The sequence below is a fragment of the Miniopterus schreibersii genome, assembly GCF_964146895.1.
Source record: "Miniopterus schreibersii genome assembly, chromosome: 20".
Classification (NCBI taxonomy): Eukaryota; Metazoa; Chordata; class Mammalia; order Chiroptera; family Miniopteridae; genus Miniopterus; species Miniopterus schreibersii.
Window position 1 is genome coordinate 13,782,020 of NC_138122.1, and position 26,414 is coordinate 13,808,433.

Below are 26,414 nucleotides of genomic sequence, written 5' to 3' on the forward strand. Positions count from 1 at the left end.
AGCCTTTCCTAGAACCTCACTTTAGCTGCTACAACTGTGTGTAAAGGAAGAGTTAGCAGACCCTGAGTGAGAGCAAGAGGCTCGTCCATGGTGGGGGAGACAGGGTGTTATGTTCTCCCCAGATCCACCCTCTCTGGGCTTCGTTCCCCAACCACCCGCTGGTCCAAGCCCTGACCCACCAGTCCAAGCCTCGGTCCTCGGGATCTAGGGACCTCTTCTAGCTCTCTGTTCCCTGAGAACTGGGTCTCCTGGAGCTGATCACAGCTTGTGTTTCACGCTGGGTTTGTGTTTGGAAAGCTCCTCTGGGCCTGGCTCAGTCCAGCATGTTTTGCTCCAGCCTCATGCACAATCCCACTCCTCAGGCCTCAGCTGCACTTCTGTGTGTTCTTAGCACCGTGAGTCTGGCCACCCGCCAGGCTGAGGGGGTACCCGGCTTCCAGCGAGGGTGGGTCGCTTCTGCCCAAGTGAAAGCCAGGGCTATGGCGCCCTCTGGTGGCCAACACTGGAAGCACCGCTGCCCAGCCCATTGAAGAGAGGGCCTGGCCCCAGGTGCTGGGCTCAGTGTGGGAAAGGATAGGGTTTGGCATGAGCCTGCCCTGCACCCCCTCCACCCTTCCCCACTAGATGGCTCCATTTTACACAGGATGCCGAGGACCAGGGAATTGGGAACCCGCCAGCACCTGGCACCGTGGCCCCCATTTATTGCACTGCTTTGCCACGCGAGGGAGAAGCCCATCCCCCAAAGTCTCAGTCCTGTGTAGGCATCTTATCCCTGGGTCTCGGGTCAGCCTTGTCCGCCCTGCACACTCAGTAGCCAGCAGGCTCCCCGCCTTTCCTGGAGTCTGAGGCGGCCGCCCAGCCATCAGCAGTGCGGACGATGGCCTGCACCACAGCAATGAAGGTGGAAGTAAACTGCGTGTGGTGGTGCCGGGCCTTCAGTGCTGCAGTCACTGCCTGGAATAGGAGGGGAGAGGGAGGTTTCAGTGGGGCCCAATACACCCTTTGAACCACGCCTGTGTGGTCATGGGCTTCATAGCCCCAGATGATGCCATCTCAGGCCGAGTGGCCAGCAGGAGCAAGTTGGGGGCAGCTAGACCTATTGGGTCGCATTGGAGCACGTGGCCTGGCCCTCACTGTACAGGGGCTCAAGATGGCCCAAGTAGTGGGTGTGAAGGTCATCTGCTCCTGGCAGAGGACACCAGCCATCATTTACTCCACAGTGACTCAGGGGATCCAGACCTCCATCTCAGGATAGCCAGTGCCCCTCCCCCGACACACACACTGTGACTGTTCCCCCACCTCCACCCTACCTGGTCCATGTCTTTTTCCAGCGTTGTAGTGTTGGGCAGAAGTTGGTTGTGCAGCCGGGGCTCCTCCACCGTTCTCTTCACATCATAGCCGAACCACAGGCTGTGAATAATGGCCTGGTGGGGGGTGGGGGGATGGGGTCAGCATGGTTCAGGGACAGGGGCTGAGGAGATAGGTGGGTGGTACATACCAACGCGGTGGCTGTGGTGATCTGTGTGCCCCCAGAGGCACCCACCACCATGGAGACCTTGCCGTCCCGGTCCACAATTATCGCTGGGCACATGGATGAGAGTGGCTGCTTCCCTGAAGTCAGTAGGCGCAGGGGACAGAGATGCTGGTCAGCTGCCTACCCAGGACACCAACCCCTCCCCGCCCAAGCCCCTCACCACACACCTGGCTTGATGAAGTTGGCCGGTGAGGGGGGCACCCCAAACTGGTTGGTGATGTTGGGGGAACTGAAGTCGTCCATCTCATCATTGAACAAGATCCCGCTGACCTGCGATAGCACCTTGGAACCGAAGCTGCAGACCAGCTGAGTCAGACAGCTGTGTACTGCCCAGCCCTGCCTGCCCCACCCACCAAAGCTCCAACCTCTACCCTTCAGGTCCCAGGCAAGTGCTCTACCAAGGTAGGTCTCAGTTTCCCACCATGAAAGGGGTTAATGAAGCCCCGCTTCTGGGGCATGAGGGTAGCCCCTGGCCCACCCAGGCCTCCTGGCAGCCCTTACTAGAGGTTGATGGTGCTGGTGGCCGATACAGCGCTGCCATCTTCTGCAACCACGGACAGGTGGGCGGTGCCGCCATCATCTGGGATGTAGAACTCAGGCTCATAGTAGGAGGCTGGGTGAGTGGTGTCATCTGAGATCTTGCCCCGGAGTTGGGCAGCAAAGAACTCGGAGCTCATGTTTCGGACCACCTGCCGAGACCCCAGAGCTGTCCTGAGGAAGTGGAGGGGTGGGGAGGGGGCACAGGCTTGTGCAGGCAGCTTTCAGGAAGCCCCCAACCATGGTTCTGATCGAAAGCCTCCTGTACTCTGGAACTCACATGGCCCGTCTGACCCTCTCTCCAGCCTTTCTCTCTGTTGCAGTCCAGCAACTCTGAATGCCTGTCTGTTCCCCAAGCCATGACTCTCTAGCCACATACACTCTTTCATGGAGCCTGTACTGTGGGCCTGGCCCTGGGGGATCAGCAGGGAACAGACAAGCAGGTCCCCACACTCATGGCAGGGAAGACAAAGGCAGGCAGGGACATGCTGGGAAGAAATGCCATGTAAAGATGGTGGAGGATGGGGTGGGGGTAGAGTGGTTAGGGAGGGCTTCTCAGAGGAGGTGACATCTGAAAAGGGCCCTGAATGAGGCCTGGATGGCAAATGCAAAGGTCCTGAGGCAGGCCTGAGAGTAGCGGGCTGACAGTGAGTTGGGTTAGGAAGACAGGAAGTTGAAGATGCCGGCAGGGGCCAGGACCATAGGTCCTCATAGGCCTCATAAAGACTTTGGCTTTTGCTCTCAGCCACCTGGGATTGGGACAAAGGGGTGAGCCATGTGTGTTTTCCCAGGATCCTTCTGGAGGCCATGTGTGAGAAAAGGGGGGAACCCAATAGGGAGGCTCTGTCGTGAATTGGGAGAAATGAGGTGACTCACCCAGGTGGGAGAGAAGGAGGGACTGAAAATGGCCCCAAAGTCTTCAGTCCAGAGTGGCCCTTAACTGGGGAGGTGAACACTATGGAAGGGACAGGTTTGGGGATAGTAGGGAGCTTGATTTTGGAAAGGTGCCCATTGGACACTGAGGAGCCTGTCTTGGGTGGGTGGTGAACCTATGTGTCAAGTTCGTGGACAAGATCAGGCTGAGGGATAAACATGGAGACAGCTGCTTAAAGCCATGAGCCTGGGTGGGCAGACAGAAAGGATGGACAGACACAGAGGAGGGCGAATCCAGCAAGGACGATCGTTGGGGGCCTAGCAGGAAAAATGCCTCCAGGAGGTTCCAGCAACACTGCTCAGATTAACTGACTAATCCAAGGGGGAAATTTATAGCCTGAATTTACTCCTAAGGAAACAAGGTCAAATCCAGGATGTGGGACATTCTACAAGAAAATGCCTTGGGCTTTAAAAATCAGAGAGGGCCACGGGGCCATTGTGAGGAGACTGGAGACACAGAACAGCAACTGCCATTGTGAGCCCCATGGGCCCTGGACCTAAAATCACTGGGACCCTCAGGGAAATCCCGGCACAGGCAATAGGTCATGTATAAAACATGAGGTGTGATATCTGCAACTGACTCAGAAATAAACACAGATATCAATGGCGAGGCCGACAGATTTCAATGGTGAGGCCGACAGATATCAATGACGAGGGCTCCTGAGAGAACAGAGCTGGCCAGGTTGGCTCTGAGGGGAGCAGAGGAATGGGAGAGCAGATGGAAGGTTCTGGAGTGACAATAGCACACCGTTCTCGGGGACGATCCACCAGAAAGGGCAGGAGGGTGGGGCAGAGGCAGTGCAGCGTTGTGGGAAAGGTGCGCTGTCAGCGGGTGGATGGGCAGAAGGCCCACCTTACCCAAGGGGGAGGGCAGAGGGGGTCGCAGTGCAGTGGCGATGCAGTCACCTTAGGGATACAAGACACCAGGTCACTGGCTGCAGTGGGTAATGGGGGTCCAAAATGACCACCAGGAAAGAGAAAAGACCTAGGAGACCAGAGGGGCTGCTGGGCAGCTGAGGGCCCTCCTGGGAGGTGAAGATCAATGTGAGGGTCTGGAGGACTACTCCAGAATGGGGGGAACCAAGTAGGTAAGGAAGGATGTGACAGGGGTCAGTGGAGACCCAGCCTAGAGCTGGGGCACCTGGTGGTGAGTGGGTTGAGCAGCGCAGTGCAGGCCTGGGTGGGGATCTGGGAAGCGTTAGCTCCTGGGTGTGACCAGGTTGCAGGTGGCCAAGGCCTCTGCCCACCTAGAAGGCTCTCTCCCTCACCCATCCTTCTCATCCCCCTGAGGGCTGTGATGCCCCCAAACACTCCTCACCTCAGCACTAACTACTCTAGACCTTCCAGGCTGCGGGGGGGGTGGGGGGGGGTGGGCACTGATTATTCATTGTCAAGTCTGTTACACTTCGAGCTCCGGGGGGCAGAGGCCCAGACTCGGAGTCACTAGCCCATCCCATCACATAGTGGGCCTGCCATCAAATTGGTGAAACCGGATTAATAAAGCAGGCAGAGGACTTTATTAATTCATAGAGGACCCTAGAGAAGCCTCCTGACACCTCCACAGCAGGCCATCCAACCACTGAGGGCCAGGCCCTGCCCCTTACCTCAGTCACATTGACAAACTTGGGGTCCGCAAGCAGGGTCCTCTTGGCGTAAGCAAACCGGAAGGCCTCCACGATGCGGTGGTAGGTCAGGCCCTTCTGCTCTGGTGTCTCCACGCTTGCCCGGGAGAAGTTGTACCCTGGTAGGGCCGAGCAGGCAAATGTTGGCAGTCTCAGCACCCCTCGGGACATCCCAGCTCAGCCGAGACAGCTGGGGGCCTGGGGTGGACTCACACCTTCCTGAACCACCTGGCCCACCTTAAGAAGGGGGGGCATTTAATAACCAACAGCAGTGACTATATGAAGAGGGCAAGAGACCCCTGGGCCTGGGCCTCATACTTCCAGCCAGAGGGCTGCCCAGCAACAGATGAACTTCTGGCACTGGATGCCTGCGGTAAACAGACCCTGATGCCCTTGAACTCCACTCCCGGGGCACCGCTCCACGCCTCTCTCCCTCCCAACACTCCTCCTCCTCTAGCCCCGGAGTGTCCCCCGAGGCCTGTGGACGGCTCACCCTTGAGGAGGTTGAGGATCAGGGCCAGCACAGGCCCACTGAGGGGGGCGCTGGGCACATAGAGCCGGGCATCCCCAAGGCTGACACTCAGTGGGTGCTCGATCAGCTCGGCACGGTAGTTGTTCAGGTCCTTGGCGGTCACAATGCCCCCTGCAACGAGACAGCAGCTCCATGGGGGGGAGGGGGCACGGGAATTGGGCTGCACTATTATGGCAGGGCTGCCACTTGAGGAGGATGGGGCTGCACTGCTGGAGGGGGTCCTGCCCACCCCGCAGGGCCCCTGCCCCTCCACCTCCATACTGGCCCACCCCCGCCTCCCTGCCCTCCCTGATGACGCCACCTCCCCATGGCCAGGCCCCGGCCACCTATCCGCAACCTGGCCTCCAGGTTGGTTGTCTCTCCTCTTGGCAGTCAGAGTCCTTAAGTGGAAAATACCTGCCACATCCCCCCTGCTCAGCCCCCCTCCTCCTGTGACTAATGGGGGTGGGGGTGGAAGGAAGCTCTTAATTCCCAGGAGAAGGCTCCAGACAGATGAGTATTTACAAGCTAATTTCCAGTGTTAGTGGTAAAGGCCAATCACCCTCCTCCATGGCACACTGACAAAAATAACATATGAAGAAGGCCACTGCTCAGGGAGGGAGAGGCAACTTTAAGCTCCATCAGAACCTGCCCCACAAGCTTCTAATTACAGGACCTTGCATGCAACCCCCACCAAGCCCACCCTCACCCCCTGTGGCCCCCCTGGAGAATTAAAATCCCTTCTCCAGGCCTTAGCCTATTCCCTCTGCCAGGAACACCCTTCCCCCCTCTGCCTATAAAGTGCAATCTCATCTGTAGATCAGGGGCTGCCTCCTTCAGGAAGGCCTCCCAGGTCTGCATTTTAGTGCTTCCTCAGCCTTGGCTCATGCCTACATCTACCCCCACCCCCATACTCAGAAAGCCCAGGGAGAGGGGCTCTTTCTCTCCTGAGCTGTACCATCCCTTTCAACTTTGACCTCACAAGGCGCTGTGGATCCACGGTCTGTCACTGACTACATACACTTCTGTGACCCTCCCCTACCAGGTGGTCCCTGAGGGCCCTGTGCCCAGCCTAGGCAGGACCCGAGGACCCCAGACCTTTGAGCCCCAGCTCAGGGTTCCCTCTACAAAGTGCCTTGCCCCAGGTCCCTGAGGTCGTCCACTCACCAGCTGCCTGGATGTCCTTGACAATCTGGGCCGTGAGGCTCCCATTGTAGAAAGCCTGGGGCCCCTCGAAGGCCAGCGTCTCGTACGTGTCAGCCAGCCGTGGCATGGTCAACCTGTCCCCTTCCCGCAGCACCTTACCATCCCGGCAGAACACCTCACTGGGGAAGAGAGGGCCCCGTGAGGCAGGCAGGTGTGGTGGACTAGGCCAGACCAGCCACCCAAAATAGGGAGACAAGAACAAAGGACAGTCGGGTCCTGTCCACAGGTGGGTGGCCCTGTCACTCAGGGCTCGTCCTCCAGTGTCTAACCCAGGCCTCCTAGAGTTCCCTGCTACTCAGGAAACACAGGCCAGAACCCCAGGCACCAGGTTCAGAATGTGTCCACACACTATGGGAAGGGGTTTTCATCTCCTGGACCCTGTCCCTTCACCAGCACAGGTTCCTGAAAGTGCTCCATCAGCCAGCCACTCACAGCCTGCAGGGATCTAGGAATGTGCCTGCTCCACCTGTGCCCCAGGGCAGGCCAGCACCCACAAACTTACCACAGGGCTGGCTGCTTCTCAATGGCAGCACGGCTTTTCTCCAAGGCTGCCGCCAAGCCCTTTCCCACAGGGAAGCCCTCACGGGCCAGCTGGATGCTGGGCTGGAAGAGGCGAGCCCAAGGCAGCCGCCCGTGTCGCTTATGTGCCAGTTCATAGCCACGGATCTCACCAGGAACTGCCACCGACAGCCCCCCTGCAGAGGGAGAGGGTCACAGTTAGTGGTTCCAGACAAGGGACATCAGGGTCTCTCGTAGGCATCAACTCAGGCATAGTCCCCAGATGGGACTATGGGCTTAGGAAGGAAATGGATTTTTGAAGTTGTATCTGGACTTGGCAGGCAAGAGTGCAGATAAGGGGACAGGAGGGCGAGGGGGTAGCGTAAGTGCTGGACTTTGCTATCCCAGGCCTAAATGTCTATCTCCCCATGTGCCACCATGTCTGAAATCCTGTGCCAGGCTCACAGTGGGGCAATGAGACTGTGGGGAAGCCAGACACATGCCATCTCTCAGTCTGAGCCTCCCAGCCATCAATCTGAGCCTCCTAGACCACAAGGCCTCTCTTCCCATGAGACTCAAGGGTGCCACCAGAACCTGCCAGAGCCTCCAGTGCAAACCTAGGCCACCCTCAAGCCGAAGCCGGTCCCAAAGCAAGGGCCTCTCTTCTATTGTCCCAACTGGGACCTGAACCCAAATCCCTGTCTTACCCTAAGCTGGACAATGACACAGAAAGGCTTTCACCCCTGAGTTGGCCTGGGTCATTTCAGCTACTCCCAGGTTTGGTTCCAAGGGCTGGGTTGTTACGACACTGCATATCCCAGGTCTGATACCCAGCACACAATTCCTCCCACCTGAAATAAATGCTGCCATAACCTCAGGCCAGTCAGGTTCTCATCACACCCTGCTCACCAAGGTCACCCGTGACCCCACACTGCCAGCCCAGGGCCCCACCCAGCCTCGCCTTACCTGGCCCATCACTCTCTCCTCCCGAGTCACCTCTGTATCACTCGCCTGGCTCTCTCCTCACATCTCCCCACCCTCTCTTCTGTCTACACTCACTCTCTTGGTGGCCTCCCCCAGATCAGGGACTCAGGGCTCTATTTACATGCTGACAACTCCCAGGTTTATTCTCTGCCCTGGCCTGCTTCCTGAGGGCCAGATCTGAGGATATACTTGCCCATTCAAAAAAGGCATCCAAATATAACACACCAAAAACTCAGCTTCTGGCTGTCACTGCTGATGGTCTCTGTCAGGGCCTCCATGACCTTCTAGGTGCAGATTGAAGACCCTGGGTCATCGGGACTCCCAGCACACATGTCACACCCAACCCATCAGCAAATCCACAGGCTCCAACTTCCATGCGTGTTCAGCACCAGTGACCAACCATCACCCTCATCTCTCCCTGACTGGATCACTGAAACCCCCTGACAGATCATCTGCTGGGCAGACGGCTTGCTTCCTGTCCCTTCCACAGAGCCCAAGGAGTCCCATTAGACACGGGCCAGATCCACCGCAACCACCCCGCACTCAAACACTCCCAGCGACAGACACCTCTACCTCCCTCAGATAAGAGGCGCAGTCTTCATGGTGAACCACAAGGTCCGACGCAACCTGGGCTGTTCCGTCTGACCCCAGGTCCTCTTCTTCCTCCCAGACACACACCCAGCTCCTCCCCACCCCACCCTAGCTTCTGGGTCTTTGCTCAGGTGCCGCCTCCCTGCCCAGGCCACCCTCGGTGAACCTCCATGCCCTCCGGCCCTTCCCGCCTCTGCTTTCCTGGCAGCGCATGGCACACCCCTATCTGCTCAGCCTCTTTTCTGCACCCGAGATGTCTGCTTGGATTCCATCTGTTGCCTTTGTTTCAGACTCCAGCTTGAGGAATAGCCCCTGACTCTTTAGGGGAGCCCAACAAGTCCTAGCTGACAAATGAGTCCCAAGTGTCCACAGGATGCTAGGTCTGTAAGACTCCAGCAGTCTCACACTCTGACTGACTTCATTTCTGCACATTTTGAGTTTTCAGTGGGTAAAAATTCAAAGACTCTGCACATTGGAGAGGACTCCAAAGGGGGAATCAGACCCTCCGTGGCCTACAGGCCCTGCCCCTCCTCCTTGACCTCTTCCTGCAATCCAGGGGCTGCAGGGACTCCTCAGAGCAGCGCCCCCTGGTGGCCACTGGCTTCCCCTCAGCTGCCTGGGGAGTTGGGGGGCCTCCTCCTAGCTTATGACCAGGTTAGAAAAGAGAAACTCCACCCCATATTCATCCTCACAAATGAATGACTTGGATATCTCCTGAAAATGCAGGGTCGAGACAGCTTGCTTCATCGCGGAACTGTGTGACCTCTTCAGGTGTGCGTGACCTCTCTGGGACTCAGTGTCCCTACCTATAAAACCAACTCAGCACTCCTCCAACGAGCTTACAGGGAGGATTCAAGGGCTTCATCAGTGAAAAGGGCTGAACAGAGTGCTGGCCCAGGACTCCTGCTTCGGCAGGCTGCTGTAATAATCCTCTCCAGGTACTAGCACAGGGTGGCCCTGGAGAGGCCTGAACAGAAATAACAGAAACTCTCTCCCTTTACTCTCTGTGATGATCGGTTTTTTGGTTGCTTTTTTAGAAAGAGAGGAAGGGAGAGAAAGAGAGAGAGATTTGTTGTTCCACTTATTTAGGCACTCATTGGTTGATTCTTGCATGTGCCCTGACCGGGGATCAAACCCAAAACCTTGTATCGGGACTATGATCCTAACCAACTGAGCTGCCTGGCCAGGGCTCTGTGATGATGGTCCTGACCATTCACTATGCAGGATGTTATGGGACTGGGAAGGGATGGGAGGGGTGGGATCAGTGACTGCCAGAGCTGTCCCAGGGGCATGTCGAGCCTTCCCATCCGGCACCCTGAGCCTGCCCCTCACCTTGCTGCGACTGCTCCGAGTTGTTGAACATGCTGGGGGAGGCCAGCTCAGGGGCCACTTCTCGTGCATTGATGATCTCAGCTTTTCCTGCAAGGAGAAGCAGGTGGGCAGACCGGACCAACACCAGCCCCTCACCCTGTGTGAGGCCAGGAGCCACCCAGCTGTGCTCGCCCCAGCCCAAATCCAGTCTGAGGCAGGCACCCTGCCATTCACCCCCTGCTCCCGGGGGCACTCACCCGTGGTGCTGTTGTAGATGGTGAGGAACAGACCGCCCCCAATGCCCATGCTGTGGGCGTTCATGAGCCCCACGCACAGCAGGGCCGCGATGGCGGCGTCCACCGCTGAGCCACCATCCTGCAGCGCATCCCTGCCCGAGGCATGTGGAGGGAGTGAGAACCTGCGGGCTCCCCAACCCCTCACTCACCCTGCCGTCCACCTCCACCCTCTTTGCTGGTCCTGTCCAAAGAAGGACAGAAGAGAAATCCACAGGAGTTTTTGTTGTTGTTTTTAATCTTTTTTAATCCTCACTTGAGGATATATTTTTCCATTGCTTTTTAGAGTGGAAGGGAGAGAGAGAGAGAGAGAAACTTCGATGGGGGAGAGACACATCGATTGGTTGCCTTCTGCACTCATCCTGACCAGGGCAGGGGATCAAGCCTGCAACCGAGTCCCTTGGCTGGAATCGAACCTGGGACCCTTCCATCTGCAGGCCGACACTCTACCCAGAGCCGAACCAGCCAGGGCCACAGGAGTTTTTGTTTCTTAAATGTAACTCTAAAACCAATGGACTTATATTTTCCTCTTTTTCAAGTAAACAAATGTACATAACTTTTATAATTTAAAAATTGTTACTTTTCATTAGTAACATTCTATTTAAATCTACGTGGGAACTGATCTTTGTATATAATGTGAAATAGGAGTAGAAAATAGTATCAAACAGCAGAGTTTATCCAAAGAGACAGACACCCTTAGAACTGAGAAAAGGGCCCAGCTGGGCATTGGGAGGCCTGTGTCCTGTTCCTGGGCTCAGTGTCCCCTTCTTTCCTGACCAGAGACTACTTGAGAAGATCCAAGGCAACCCATTTACAGGTGGGGAAATTGAGGTTCAGAGGGGCAAGGGTCTTGCCCAGGTCCACTTACAGTGGGTGTCCTCTAGGGCCTGTGTCCCCACACCCTGCCGCACTCACCTCCCAATCTCCGAGCATTGCTTGGCGTCTGCGGCCACGGCAGCCCTGGGGTACACGTGGGAGGGCGGCTTGGAGGCGAAGGGCAGCCAGAGGCTGAGGCTAATGATGAGGAGCACCAGGACTATGGCCGTCAAGGCCAGAACCACATAACGCTGCTTCATGGATCTGTGGGCATGCGGAGCGATTAGGGGAGCAGGGTCAGGTGTCCATGCCGGCCTGGCACTGGGCAATATCCTGATCCTCTCCCCCCAGGACACAGCCTGAAGTCAAGCCTCAGAAATGCCCTTGTGTCTCCTTCCTTCCTGCTGCCCAGAACGCATGCGAGCCAGGTCATTCTTTCTGCCAGAAACTCCTGGTCCCATCTCTGCCCTCAGGGCTCCGTTCCAGTAAGAACCCCATCTCTAGCAGGGAGCCCTCCTGGGAGCCCCCAGATTTCACATGCCGGGGTTTGGTGGTGAGCATGCCATGTGACCAAGTGGGGAAGCCGAGCTGAGCAGGGAGGGGATGGGTCCTGGAGCCAACCTGCTCCATCTGAGCCTGGACTTGCTCCTTCCAGGCTATGGGGCTTTGGGCAAGTCACTGATAATCTGTCCTGTGGGAATGACAGAGGTACTCCGCTTGGGGATGTTGTGAAGATTAAGGGGGGTGGAAAGTGTTGACTACACTGGGCTTCGCTGGGCGGTGCTCTGGAGGTGAGAAGCTGGTCAGCCTCTTGCTCAATTATTTCCTTGTTGACTTCCTTCCAGGTTGGGCTGAGAGTGACAGCAGTTACCTTTGGGGTTCCCCTGGTGGTGGCAGGAAGTGAGGGATATGGTGACAGAGGCACAAGGTCCTCTTTTCCCAGACTCAGTTCCTTCTAAAGGGTAGGTGTCTGACCCTGAGCCCCAGGCTGGGACCCCTCTGGCTCACCCTGTCTTTATTCATAGGGTTTGAACGCTAGGGCCAGAGGTAGTGTCCCAGAGATAGCCTAGGAATGAAGTCCAACCCCATGGGGGGGGGAAGGTCTTCTAGACACCAACAAAGAGGAGCTTTCTCTTCCTCAGGCTCGGGGGGGGGGGGCACAAAGCATACCACCCCATGTCCCCAGTAGGGGACAGCCAGCCCCTCTTCTCCCCCTGGACAGAATCTACACACCACTGTGTCTGGCTGGACTCCACGCAGCCCCTCCCTCCCCTCCCTCCCACCAGCATCTGTTCTTCAGTCCTCCGAAAAGCTGTCATAGGGCTCTCTCCAAAGTGCCAACCAGGCCCTGCCCCTTGCTAATAATGCTCCCAGGGACAGGTCATGCTTTCTGCCCTCTGCCTCTGCCCAGTCTGACAGCCCTTAGGGTTCACCCTAGGCCCTTGCAGGAAGACTGGTCAGGGGTAAGGGCTCCTGATGGCGACAGCTGTGCTGGGAGGTCTGAGGGACCTCAGGACCTGGGCTGGCAACATGCGGTGTCTGTTCGGGACACAGAACTTTCCCATCACATGTGACGGGGCAGGCGGAGTAGGACGGGGCCACGCTGGGTACCTTGGGGGAATGGTCTCATTTCTCCTGGGCTTGGGGCCATGAGCTCAGACTCCCCTCGGGGCTCTCCTGTCTCCCTGGGGAGAGCTAGCCATGACTTCCTAAGGTCCACACTCCAGCCTCCCCTGTCCACCCATCTGGGTCCACCCATCCACCCACCCAAGTGCCCAAGTAGGCTCCCCGAGGGGCAGGGGCACCCAGTGAGGCTCAGACTGCCAGGGTGTGTGGGGAGGGTGTGGGCGGCACTGACCCGCATCCCCCCCGTCCCTGGGCAGGGCAGCAGGAGATCTGGCTCAGCCCCCACAGGCAGATATTTCCAGCCTTTCAGAAGACACCCTGCTGGGGGACTGGGCTTCCGTGTCTCGTTCCCCCACCCCACGTTTTTCTTGAAGACTCACTAAGCAATGTCCAAGCCCAGAGGCCTGGCTTCCACTCAGATCAGTAGCAGGAGGGGAAACCAAGGCAGGAGAGTGGATCGGGCACAGTGCCTGGCCTCAAACCCCAGCCCAGCTCCTCATAACCCCGGTGGGCTTACCTGAGGCCCAGGGACCTCTGGGGTCCAGGAAAGCCCCCGTTCGTCAGAAGACGGCTCTGGGTTGGGGCATGGCAGGGGAGGAAGGCGCAGATTTATTTGTCTGTCTGGGAAAATCTGGGTTACAGAGCAGCTGACTTCCTACTCCCAGGGGAGGCTGCTGTGCTGGGAGGTCTGAGGGACCTCAGGAGAGACAGACACGCCTGCAGCCCCTGCAGAGCTGCTTAGGGGGCCTCTGAACGGGAACGGAGATCTGGGGGTAGGCATCTCCAAGGAGGAGCAGAGGCAGGAGGAACTGGAGGAACTCACATGCTCACCTGGTCCCAGAGGGGGCAAGAGACCAGCCGGAGGGCACCTAGCACCCCTGTGGGGCAGCTGAGGGCATGTCAGTAGGGTGGAGAGCAGGCCATCTTTTAAAGGAGGTCTGGCCTGGCAGGGAGGACGGTTGAAGGCTGACATATGGGCAGCAAGAAGGTGTGGTGACTCGACCTGTCACCAGGTGACTAAAGTTCATGAGGCCCTGAAAGGTGCTGTGACAACAGTGACTCTTGGAGCTCCCATGGTGGTGTGACCCCAACGGGGAAGGACAGTGGTGGTGACAGAGGGAGGGGGCTCCCCCTCTCTGGGACTCAGATCCTTCCAATGGGCAGAGTCCACCAGAGTCCCTCTAGGAAGCCCCAGGCTGGGTCCCCCACCGGCGAGCCCTGTCTCTGTTCACAGCATCTAAACTCCAGGGCCAGACACAGCGTCCCAGAGATGGTTCCTGAGGCGGTGCCTCAGGGGTGCCACCAGTATCACACCAGAGCCCAGACCTGGGAGGCCTTACCACAGCCCACAACCCTCAGCCAGGTGCCAGGGGAGCCTCTCAAAAACATGGCCTGGGGCCTCAGCTCATGAGTAGTTCCCTCGCCTACCCAGGAATATTATTGCCTCCGGCCCAAGGAACTACCTGAACAGCCTGGAAAAGCAGGGCCCAGAGAGGACCGGAGCTGGTCCAAAGTCACATAGCCCAGGAGTGCAGCCTGACCACCCCATTTCTGCCCCCAAGTTGCTGAGTGTCCCTGACCAGCCCACCGAGGAGGTCCTGAGTCAGGAGCTGCTCCGGCCTGGCCCAGGGGACCTTGGACACTATTCCCCATTCCCTCATGCCATTATCTGCTAATGACAAGGGCAAGGATCAGCCACCTCTTGGGTCATGGCTTCCTGGTCATTTGTGTCTCAGTTGCCTGGAAGCCCCCAGAGTCCCTATCTTTAACACCAAACCCACAACCACCCTGCAAGGCTGTGCCACCTGACAGGAGATATAGACGCTGAGCAGACATTGCTACCTGCCCCGAATCACACAGCCAAAGCAGATCTTGTTCTGTCACCCGCTACCCTTGAGCAGCCTGGAGATGCTATAACTGCCAGTTTGCCTGGGCATTACCCCAACTGCAGACCAGAGTGACTGGAAAGATGAACAGGGAAGGAGCCAAGGCCCAAGGCCCAGGACTTATCCCCAGGGGCTGGACACCAGCCAGGAACATCAGGGGATCTGGCCCTGCTCGAGTGGCTGCATTGCAGGGCTGTCTGCTGGGAGGGGTCTGCAGTGGACAGCCACAGGGCCCTGTCCCTACCTGAGCCTGCTCAGCAGTTTTCTCCCTGCCTGGGATAACATGAGACATGGTAATATCCGCAGCAGCAGAAGGGTAAGAATAATGTCTGAGTGCGCAGAGGATGGCCCCGTCCCCACAGGAAACCTAACAGGAAAACCTTGGGCACAGATAGCTGTCTGCAATGAGGCACAGTTCCAGTGAGAGGGGACAGGAGGGAAGCTCATCAAAGGCCATGTTAACAGAGGTATGATGTACAGAACAAAGAAGGCCCCTTCTCATATGACGAGTATGTCACATTCTGTCCTGGTCAGCCTCCTACCCCCTACATGCAGAGAGGGGACCCGGGGGGGAGTAGGTCTGGGGAAACCATGTCATTTCAGATAAGGCTGCAGGGGCTGGGCTGGAGGTCTCCTCCAGACCCTATGCCTCCTGTCCTAGGTACAAAAAGTGAGCTCGCCCAGCCGGTGTGGCTAAGTGGTTGAGCATCAATAGACCTATGAACCAAAAGGTCGAAGTTAGACTCCTGGTCAGGGCACATGCCCGGGTTGCGGGTTCAGTCCCCAGTTGGGGGCTTGCAGGAGGCAGCCAATCAGTGACTCTCATCATTGATGTTTCTAGCTCTCCCTCTCCCTTCCTCTCTCTGACATAAAAAAAACAACGTATTTTTTTAAAAAGTAGTGAGCTCCCCATCTCCAAGAATGTGCAAGCCGCACCCACCCAAAGAAGCTTATTCTGCCATTAGCACCACCCCCTCCCAACACACAGACCCAACCCCAAGTCAAATCTAGGCTGAGCCAAGCGAGCCCCAGGATGCAGCAGGGGAGCTTGAGGAAGAGAACAACCAGGCAGCCAGCTTGGGGTGTCTGTTAATCCTCCAACGTGCCTGATGGCTGTATCATCAAAACCCCAGAGCCACAGGGTTGAAAACGGCACAGGCCCAAACCCATTCATAGACAGGAAACCGAGGCTTAGGTAGAAGCAACTTGGCAAGGTCAGACGGCCCCCCAAAGCCACATGTGCCCCACCACAGCCGGCCCATAGCAAGGAGTCACCTACCTCCGGTATGAGAACACAGCTCTCAGCGGCTTCCTTAGACCTGTCCACACCCCTGGACAGGAACCTTCTCAGAGTTGGGATCTCTTTCCCTCGCTGCCCACCTGGTGGCATAAAATTGAGAATTAGATCAAAGTCTTTCCCCTAGGACTTCATAACCACTACCTGTTGGAAACCTGTTGAAATATGCCTGAGGTAGCCAAAAAGTGCTGGGCACCCCTAGTGCTGTGCAATGACTCTTGTACAGCCAACCCTGCCCCACGTCCACCACGGCCAAACCAGAGCCCCAGGGGGGCAAGCAGGGCCCAGAACACAGCTCCCTCACAGCTCCAGCTCCACTCCAGACCTGGCCCCCCAGTGAATCCTTCCCCTGAGACTGCCAGAGCCTTCTAGGCTCAGTTTCTCCTTGGTGCTCTCCTCCCCCTTAATTCTGAGAAGTCCACTTCCTGGGTGCCTTGGCTTCTTCAAAGTCTCCTTAGGTGGCTCCACCCCGCCCCCTCCACCCACACCTGTGGCGGAGTGAGCCAAAGCCCGAACAGGCAGCCTCAAACCCACTTGCCAGACAAGACACAGGCTCCCAGCCCAGACCCTGTCAGACAAAGAGCCTGGAATTCTTCCCACCTGTGTGACCCTCTGCTTATCTGTCCACATGAACCCTGTCCTGTCACCCTGAAGGGGCAGGAGCATAAACTGAAGTCTGGAGAGGAAGGAGGGCTCCTCCAGAGCATGGCCAGCACATGGCAGAGCTGGGGCTGGAAGCTGAGCCTCTAGATGTTCCCAGGAGGCCCCAAGCTGAAGCTTCCCCGACCTGCGATGCCCAGCAGCTCAGAGAGGGTGAGATATGCTTTGAGGTGACAGCACTGGGGGACAGCCAGAGCCCATTCCATCCCAGCTCACCTGGCTCCAGGGCTGGTCCTCCAGCTGTACTCCAGCACAGAACTGAGTCCCTAGAGCCTAGCAGGGACCCAGCTCCTCCCCTCCCTCCCAGTGCTGGTCAGGGGTGGGGGAAGGCTTTAAAGGCACAGGAACCTTTCCAGGTGAGAAGAGGGCTGACTCCTGGTCCTATCCCTATGGCTGTGTGACCCAGGACAGCTGCTGGCCTCTCTGAGTCCAGTGGGGTTCCAAACCCTGAATGAGAGACCTGAGCTTTGAGGGCTTCATTGGGGCTGAGTTTGGGTTTCAAGCAGAGACAGGTCAGACCAAGGGTCTCCTGAAAGGAGGTGAGCTCCCCTCAACTTACGATATCCAGAGAGGGGTCACATAGCACTGGGGTAGAGCCAGATGCTTGCACCAGCGGGTATTGGGAATATAAGCTTCTGTTATCCCACCAGGCCTGAGGAGCCTAAGACTCTCTACAACTCTGGGGTAGGGGCTGTACCTCCAAGTGTGCCCTCTCCCTGACCTTCGGGGCTGCAGGTGGAGTGTCTAGAGACTGTCACTCCAAGGGCCCTGGTCACTTGGACTGAAAGGAATCACATAACCCAGGGGAACCTTTCCTCATCCCCCAACTTTCTGGAGTCGTGGGCATACAGACTGACAGAGGACACAGGGCAGTGGTGGTGAGAGATGGGTCATCACTCACCCCCACACTTGCTCAAGCCTGCCTATGCCTCTGAAGTCCACACAGGGCCTGCTGACTGCCAGAATTGCCACCACTAGCACAGCCTTAGCTTAAATTCATTCATTCATTCATTCATTCATTCATTCATTCACCCATCCAATCCTGCCCATCTGGTCTTCTCTCAAAGGAGCCCCCAGTCAGGTTGTAGATGGAATAGTATGGTTAGCCGAGAAGGAGGAAGACCCTAGGGCCCCAAGGGGGGAATCCAGGCAGAGCTGGGATTGGCTGGGGAAGACATGTCAGGTGGAGAGAACAACTTGAGCCTGGAGGGCAGGCATTAGAGGCATCTCTAGGAGTGGTGAGGGTGCGAGGGAGGCTCTTGACCTCCAAGGCCCTTCCTGAGGTGTCAAGGCTGGAAAGGGAGGTGGCTGAGCTGAGACCTTAAAGGACAGGCGTCTGGACTTTGAGAGCCCAGGGAGGCTGGTGAATGTGTTACCGGACTGGGTAACCCATTAACCCCAGCTCACTCATTAAGACCCTGGTGGGTGACCGTTAGCTCCTCAGCCAACCATGCAGTGGGCAAGGGCTATAGGAAGAAGGTGGTGTTGGTGGGGGCGTTGGCTGAGGACTGGCTGAGCTGGGCATCATTGTTCCTTGAAGAGCTTTCCTGGGCCAAGCTGGCCTCCAGCCAGGGGCAGTTGTCAAGGCAGCGGGGATGGGAGACACCCCACCATCCTAGTGACTTTCATCTTCTAATCACCCCTCCTGTTCTGGCACCAACAACCTAGAGTGCCTCAGGGGTCTTGGCCAGACAGGAGTCTCAAGGCACTGTTCCAGTGGGCAAGGATGGCTGGGCACCTGGCCCATCTCCCCTCTGAGAAATGGGCCGACAGTGGCAAACAAGGCCCTTCCTGTTTGACCGGCTTGGATCTGCCTCACCTCTGTGCTTGGGAGGAAAATGAGTGATCCCAGCACAAGGAAACTATCCTGAGAGGGCAAGAGATTTGCCCAAAGCCACTCAGCAGGGCAATGACCCATGACGGGGGCAAAGCCCTAAAATCCATTTCCTACAAGTGACATCTCCTGCTGTCTCTGTCATGCCCCACCCTGCTATCAGGTCCTGGGAGTGGTTGTGGCTGAGTTCCAGGATGTGCCAGGTGAGCCTTGTGCCCCGGGTGGACCCCAGGTGGTAGAGACACGACATGCCAAAATGCAGTCATGAGCTTCACAGGAAGTGAGCCAGGCAGGCAGGTCGGATCAAGATGCAAGCAGTGCCTGACCCAGCCTCCGGAACTGCTGGGACGGGATTTTAGAACCTGCTGAGAGCCAAGAAACCTGACATCGTCCAGTACATTTTGTGTCTCCTGGTATCTGCACCAAGGAGACATTTGGGAAACTGACTGAACAAGTGACTGAAAATCCAAGCATCATGACATCATAACTTTAGGATCACAGACTCTCCAGTGTTTAGTTTCTGATCTCCCATCTCCAGCACTCCCATCTTTCACATCTGCCCTGACGGGGAGCTCACTGTCTGTAAAGACAGTAAGACTGATTGGTTGGCAAGTTCTTCCCAGTGTCCAGCCCAATTTGCCTTTTAGAATGCTTTCTGCTGCTATTTCAAATCAGCCTTCTTCAGAAGGGCCTGCCTGCCACTGACTGAGGCAACAGAACAGAGGACCAGGGGCCACCCTGTGGCTACTTGGCCACAGCCTTTCAGAGCTACCCAGACCACACTGAAGGGATGGAAGGGAGACTACAGCTTGGTGAAGGGGTTGGAGTTGCCCAGTGATGGTGAGGAGGCAAACTCTGGACAACTGCAGGCACCGGCAGAGTCCCCGTACCCCCAGAGCCTGGCCAACATCCCCTGGTGCCATTTCCAGCATTCATCACTTCAGCACCCACTTTTGATGTGAGGCTGGAGGCTGGACTGTGGCCAAGTGCATGGGCCTCCAGAGTTGTCAGCTTGTTAACACCTGGGAGCATCCAGCAGCAGGGCCGGTCTAGCATCTGATGGACCAAATCCAACTCCCAAACTCAGAGGCAGGGTGGCAACTCGACCAAGGGCATGGGATCTAAAGTACCTAGGCTCAAATTTGACCCCAGCCACTGATGGCCCAGGGTCTCCTCTTTCTGCCTCAGTTTTCAATCTGGAGCGCAGGGATAATTAAAGCAGTTGTTGGGTGGATTTGTGGTAGGCAGTTAAGCAGGTATGAGCAAAAAGGAAGGACAATGGGTCAGGTACAGAAGGTCACCAGGGTGGAAAGCCCCAGGTGCCTGCAACAAACAGGCAAATTGAGAAAGCAAGAACCTCACCCCCAGGGTAACCTCTCCTCCCCTAGCATATCGCTGGTCGTGCGGTTTTTTTGTTGCTGTTTTTCATTTTTGTTTTTGTTTTTCCATTCTCACCCGAGGATATTTTTCCCATTGTTTTTCAAAGAGAGTGGAAGAAAGAGAGAGAGAAATATTGATGTGAGAGAGACACATCGACTGGTTGCCTCCCACACAATCCCCGACCTGGATCACGCCTGCAACCGATGTACACACCCTTGGATAAAATCCAACCCAGGACCCTTCAGTCCGAGGGCCGGCACTCTAACCATTGAGCCAAACTGGTCAGGGCTGGTCATGCGGTTTAGACAGACCCCCTGACCTTTCACATCACTGGTCATGCAGTTCGCACCCTCTCTTGACCTTTCCTCCCCTGGCATGTCGCTAGTCATGCAGTAGACCCCCTTAGAGGAGGAACAAGGGGCCAAAGAGTGGCCTCATGGGACTGCCAAGAGGGTCCTTGCAGGACCACCCCCTTAAGCATCAACCCCTAGAGATGAGGTCTAGGCCTCAGCTCCAGGTCCAGAAAAGCAGCAAAACCAGACAAGCTATGCTGTGGCTGACATCAGGACCACTGCATTGACTAATGACCCCCTGCCCTGGCACTGACCAATAAGTAGAGACCACCACCCTGAAAGGACACACCTGGAAAGCTGATGAATATTCTATTGAAATCCTTCCCTGGAGCCTCCAGAAAAATACCCTCAAGACTTAGGACCCAGCATGGCTCTTTCTACTCACTCTATGGAGCATGTCAGCACCTTGACCCACCCCCTCTCCCCAAGTGAGTTTTCCTTGCCTCCCCCTCCCTTTCTCCCCTAAGCTCCTTCAAGGGCCCTTCTTTTGCCTCTGTAATGTTTCCTGAGACCATTTCTTCCATGACTCACTTCTTCTACCTCTGTGACTTTCTAAATAAACTTTATCTTATAGTTTAAGTCTTGCCTCTGAATTCTTTCTTAGCCAGAACTCAAGTACTGAGATTACTGAACCGAGATCTGGTTTGACTCCACCAGTCTAACACCTGGTGTCATTTAATGGCCAGCAGATTCACTGAGACACAGTAAGTTCACAGTAAGTGCCCGTTACCTCCATGGCTCCAACACCCAGGCCCACAGCCACTTCTGTCTCTGCCTGATGAGCAACTCAGAGCTTAGAGGTCATAAGTGCCCTACTCCTGGCAGCCTGGTTCTTCCTGCCCACGGCACCCTGCACAGGTAGCATTTATCGCATCATCTTGTAATTATCTGTGGTGTGTGGGAGCTCCAGGGGGGTGGGGGAGGAAGGCTGGGTCTCTTCCAAGCCCAAGAACTCAACCCTACTAATGGCCTGGACTCCCTGAGAGCCAAGCACTTTTTCTTTTTAAAATTTATGTTTATTGATTTTTAGAGAGAAGAAGAGAGAAAGAGAAACATGGATGTGAGAGGGCAACATAGATCGGTTGCCTCCTGCTGCACGCCCCCTACAGGGCATTGAGCCTACAACCTGGGCATATGCCCAAACCCGCTTGTCACCCCTCCCAAGCTTCTACCTTCCATGAAGCTGCACGGGCTAAGTGGATGTGTGGTTTCACCGATGACAAAACTGCCCAACATTTTCCATGCATGCCCTGCTCCACCTGGGCTTCTAGGAGCCCCCACACCCTTGTGGATGGAAAAGGGGCCACATACTAAACCTGACAAGCTCAGGGGAAGCCTGCAGGGTGGGCCTTACAAACTCAGAGACCAACAGTAACCACATAGGATGATCTGAAATTAAAACTTTCTAACTAAAAGCAAGTCTTGGCAGGTAGTCATGTCCTAAACTGGTTTCTTTCTTTCTTTCTTTCTTTCTTTCTTTCTTTCTTTCTTTCTTTCTTTCTTTTCTTTCTTCTTTCTTTTTTTCTTTCTTTTTTTGGAGAGAGGAAGGGAGAGGGAGAGAGAGACATCAATCAGTTGCCTCCCACATGCATCCTGACTGGGGATTGAACCTGCAGCCTGGACATGTGCCCTGATAAGCCACACCAGCCAGGGCAGACCTTTCTTGACAAAGGTCAATTGTAACTGAGCCTGTCCGTTGTCTTCTTGCATCTACATAACATATCTTTGGAATGTCAGGGCAATTTCCTTTTTCCAGACCCTACAGGGCACAACCTTCCACCAGTTCAGGAGACCATAGACTTCCTCATTGTTATTGTTATCATGTTAATTGTTTTTGTTTTTGTTTTTTAAATATATCTTTATTGATTTCAGAGAGAGGAAAGGAGAGGGAGAGAGAGAGATAGAAACATCAATGATGAGAGAGTCACTGATCGAGCCCACAACCGGCATGTGCCCTGACCGGGAATCGAACCCCAATCGCCTGGATCCTAGGTCGATGCCCAACCGCTGAGCCACGCCCGGCAGGGCTATCATGTTAATTGTTAACTATCCTATACCCACCTGTGCAAAAGAAGTGTGTGTCACTCAGGCTGAATAGCTTGGTTGGTTAGAGCATCGCCCCATAGATATATCAAGTTTGTGGTGCGTTCCCCATCAGGGCACATACAAGAATCAACCAATGAATGCAAAAATAAGTGGAACAGCACATCAATGTGTTGTTTTTCTCTCTCTCTCCCTTCCTTCCTCTCTCTTAAAATCAATAAATAAAAAATTTTTAAAAAGAAATATGTGGCCCGGCCAGGCATGGCTCAGTGGTTGAGCATCGACCTAAGATCCAGGAGATAGAGGTTTGATTCCTGGTCAGGGCACATGCCCGGGTTGCGGGCTCGATCCCCAGTCGGGAGCGTGCAGGAGGCAGCCGATCATTGATGTTTCTCTCTCTCTCCCTCTCCCTTCCTCTCTCTGAAATCAATAAAGATATATATATATATTTAAAAATAAATAAATAAAAAAGAAATATGTGTCTGTTAGTCTTCCTTTCTATCCAATTCCAGAGAGTTCTCCACTTTGCTCTCTCCTGCCTCCCTAATCTATCACCAATGAATTTTTGTTGTTGTTAATCCTCACCTGAGGATATTTTTTCCATTGATCTTTAGAGAGAGTGAAAGGGAGGGGGGGAAGGAGGGGGGAGAGAGAGAGAGAGAGAGAGAGAGAGAGAGAGAGAGAGAGAGAGAGAGAGAGAGAGGGAGAAATCGATGTGAGAGACACATTAGTTGGTTGCTGAGGTGCAGGGATCAAACCTGCAACCCAGGTACTTGCCCTTGACCAGGAATCGAAACCCACGACCCTTCGGGGTGAGGGCTGATGCTCTAACCACTGAGCACACTGGCCAGGGCTGTCACCAATGAATTTTATGTAACCCCTTAACATCTTCCCCTTTGATTCTGATGTAGAAAGTAAGTAGTAAAACTACCATTTCCTGGAGCATTTTCTCAATCTGTTGTGACAGCGTCCCGGAAATTTTCATCAGTTTGGCTAAATTCATAAAAATTCTTGCAGGTTTGGAAGTTTCTTTCTTTGCAGGTTTTTCACTGTACCTCCTTGGCCTCCTTCACCTCTGCAAACTGGACTCAGTTACTCTCTAGCTAAGTCCTCACCAAACATCCTGCTGCCTGGTATTCTAGATGCCTCAAATTGACATGCCCAAGCCTGACCTAAGCAACTAACCTCCAGAAACCTCCCCCAGCCCAGGGCATCCCTGCATCTTCGCTGGCCCCGTCCAATGGCCCATACCTCTACACCACCGCCAGGCCACATCTGACACCCCCATCTCCCCTCAGATCAACCCCTCTTACCTGGCAACTCCTCTTCAGGGTCTCCAGCTCTTTCTGCAGCCGCATTGCTCAGCCTGCTCTGCTGAGCAATGCCCCTCCCCCCTGAAAACCTTTCAAAGGCCCCCTTTGCCCTCCAGATAAATTCTTGCCTTGCTTGGGCTCCACCCCTTCTCTGCAGTTCACCTGCTGCTCTCCTGCAGGGACTTCATGCTAGCATTCTCTTTTCAGACTCCAACCTCAGTGTCACCTCCTCCAGAAGCCCTCCTCCACCACTTGGTCAAGTGTCTTTCTGGGCTCCTGCAGTGTGGGACAGCTCACCACCTCTGTGGTGTAGCTAAGCCTGACAACCCACCCTTGCAGAGCCAGCCTCCTGGGGAAATTCCCTCCATAAAGCATCCGTCTGCTTCCTTCCTCCTAGTGAGTCCAAAATCCTTCTGCATTCTTCTTTGCAGTGGCTTCTAGGAGACTCAGTGTCATCTGGCTTCTTGCTAAAGTATCATCAACCCTGGGTTTGGACTATCCCACTGATGGACAAAGAAGCCCAAAGGTAGGACAGGTTTAGTTTTAGCCACAACCACAGCCCTCCACCCAATCTGCTGAGTCATCTGGACCTTGGTTCCCTATCACTCCATCTGGGCCTCCACATCGGTGGCCAAGGGCTTGGGAAGCCAAAGGTGGCTGTCACTGCTACTTATTTCCTGATTGCTCCCAGAGGGCCTGTGGTCTCCCTCCCTGACTCTCTGGTTCCCCAACCTCTACCTCACTGGTTTCGCAATGAGTAGAACAGCCCTGAGAGACCTGTTACAAGCCCCTGAACCCCCATATCAGCCCTGGGGACTAAGAGGGGAAATTCATAGCCCCTACCCCATGAGGTCTCTACAAACACAGCTCTGCTACTCGGGACAACTCTAGAGATTGGGGCTGAGACAGGCTAGTAAGCCAGGTCAAGTGGAATAGGGAAACAGTTAAACGGCCAAGCAGTTTACATCCACCTAGTAAATCCTGTCTTCCCTAACCAAGGACATTTAAGAGTAAATGATTTGCACTTCTCCCCAACCAGACGGTAAATAGCTTTAGTCACCCTCTGAAAGAGAGATATCAGAAATCCAATTAGTGCCATTTGTGCCAACTACACCCGAAGACAGGAAGTTCTGGAAATAAATCTCATCTTGGCACATCAGCATAAAATTGATGACTAATCTATTGATCTTCCCCTATGACCTCCCCTAACTCCCAGCCTCCCAAGGTCCCAGTGTGTGCTCTCTCTCCCAGAAGCACACTTCTTTCCCCTTTCCCCTCTTCTTCCCCCACAGGCATTCATCTCCTAAACTCTAAGGAAACCCAGGAGACTTACAACCAGGGGAGAAATGGGCACCGGCAGCTCTTCCCAGGCTAAGCCCTTGAAACTATCTACAAAGCCCCCTTTTCTCTGACTTTCCAGTGAGCTAAAGCAGCCCCACCTTAGCTCATTTCTTACCTATAAAATTTCTAGAGAGCCAAAACAGTACCCCTAGTCTCTCTCCTGTTGCTTCTATCCTAAGCCCTTCCTTGTTTCACTGTTCCCAGCTGTAATAAACGTCCTCTAAAAATCACCTGGACTCGTTTTTGTGAAATCTTTCCTATATGAAGTCAAGAACCCATACACTACCAGCCAGCCCTAGGCAGGTCAGTTCAGGGCCAGGTTCCCTTTCTGGTAACAGGGCCAACAGCAGTTAGTTAAGTACACATGAAGTGAGGGAGAATGTTACAGCTCTGGCCCTGGGGGCTCCTGCCCAAATCAGGTTAGGCCAGAAAGAGTCCCTAAGAGCCAGTTCAACTTAACCACCCCCAACAGAAGGCTGAGGAAAACCCAGCTAAGAATCTGGGCCCAGACACCACCCTCCCTCCTTTCCTGGAAAAATGTCCTCTTGGAATCTCCTAGCCAGGAACACAGAGGGTGAAGTAAGGGGTGAGGGGTAGGCTCCATAGGACTCTAAGCTCTGGGCATAGCCCCTATGCCACTGCCTTGTTTGCCTCCTTCACGTCATGAGGCTCACCTCTTCTTCCCCTTACCCCACCTCAGTCTTCTCATATTCCAGGTGACAATGTCCAGGCCTGGCTCATCTTCTGGAAGGATATGATCAGGATCTGGGAGCCATCCCAGCTCTAGCTTTAGCCCTGAGTATGTGGGGGAGGGAGAGGAGTGTCTTACCAGGCTGCCAGCTCTGGACAGGGGGTCTGAGAGGTCCCTGGGGCTCTGTGGCTGCTGCTTAAGTCTCTGGCCCTGTCACCACCACGTCAGTTTAGAGACAGGGCTTTGGCCCAAAGAAAAGGCAGTCATGCAGTTTTGCCAGAGAGGAAACCTGTGGTGCCAAGGTGGCCCCAGGCAAATGTTGGCTATAGAGGCAGGAGGGGAGGTCTCTGGGCCAGCCAGCAGTTGCCAGGAAAGAAGAGAGGCTAGGACAGAAAGGCCCTGGGAACGGGTCCAATGGGGGTGCCCAAGCAGGCAACAAACAGGGGTTGAGGTTCAGTGGGTGGTCAGAGGATGAGGACATTGCTTTTTCCCGGGGGCTCAGCCTGGGGAGAACCACAGAGCCCATTACCCTGTCCCCAGACACGCTCCTGGGCAGGCAGTGCTTAACCCAATGGAAGGAGTCTAAACTCTGCCCTCTTCTTACCATGTGCCCTTGGACGGTCTCCCTTCACCTCCCACTAGCCTCTCTGCACCTGTGCCCAGGCACACTGAACTCACAAGCTGGACATGCCCTCCTTGCTGTCACAGTTGGGGGCTGGAGCCTAGTGCCCCAAATGCCAAGGAATGTGATGAGCCCAGAGCAGGGTGAGGGCTGCAGGGTACAGCTGGCCTCCAACTAAAGCCTCAGATTCTTGCAGAGGGAGCCACCCAGGAGGTGAGAACACTCCTTGAGCTGGGCAGGTCCCTAGCCCAAGCCTGGTCCTGGGAGGAGTCAACTTCCCCCTTCTCACACTGCTCCCTGCCCCCCTCCCCCCCTGCCTGGGGCAGGTGCAGCTTGCTTGCTGTCAGCCTGCCCAGAGCTGGGCTTAACTGTTAACCAGCATTCCTCATCCGGTTTATTTCCTAGGTTTGAGATCAGAGACCTGGGTCAGAGGGGGTGGCTCTATCCTTTGCTGTGGCCTGTCCCCAGCCAAATGGGGAGGGGCAGTAAATATTTGTCATTGTAGGAGTGTCCAAGCAGGGTGTATGGGTCA

At 55.3% G+C, this 26,414-nt stretch overlaps 1 protein-coding gene across 3 annotated transcripts; it reads right to left on the bottom strand.

The window, feature by feature from the left end:
• Positions 1–653: 653 nt before the first annotated feature.
• On the bottom strand, positions 654–25,559 carry GGT1 (gamma-glutamyltransferase 1). 3 transcript variants are annotated; one of them, XM_081123074.1, is made up of 14 exons: positions 25,399–25,559; positions 15,628–15,728; positions 10,936–11,100; positions 9,985–10,115; positions 9,749–9,835; positions 6,846–7,038; positions 6,305–6,462; positions 5,120–5,269; positions 4,609–4,745; positions 2,036–2,223; positions 1,702–1,829; positions 1,499–1,611; positions 1,311–1,424; positions 654–954 (listed from the first exon to the last, which is right to left on the bottom strand). In XM_081123074.1, the coding sequence occupies exons 3-14, from the start codon at positions 11,094–11,096 to the stop codon at positions 808–810; spliced, it is 1,707 nt and encodes a 568-aa protein (XP_080979200.1). In that variant the 5' UTR covers positions 11,097–11,100; positions 15,628–15,728; positions 25,399–25,559; the 3' UTR covers positions 654–807. The 3 variants fall into 3 exon arrangements, with proteins under 3 accessions (XP_080979200.1, XP_080979201.1, XP_080979202.1); XM_081123075.1 differs by lacking the exon at positions 25,399–25,559 and adding an exon at positions 16,522–16,573; XM_081123076.1 differs by lacking the exon at positions 25,399–25,559 and adding an exon at positions 15,971–16,105.
• Between the last annotated feature and the right edge of the window lie 855 nt (positions 25,560–26,414).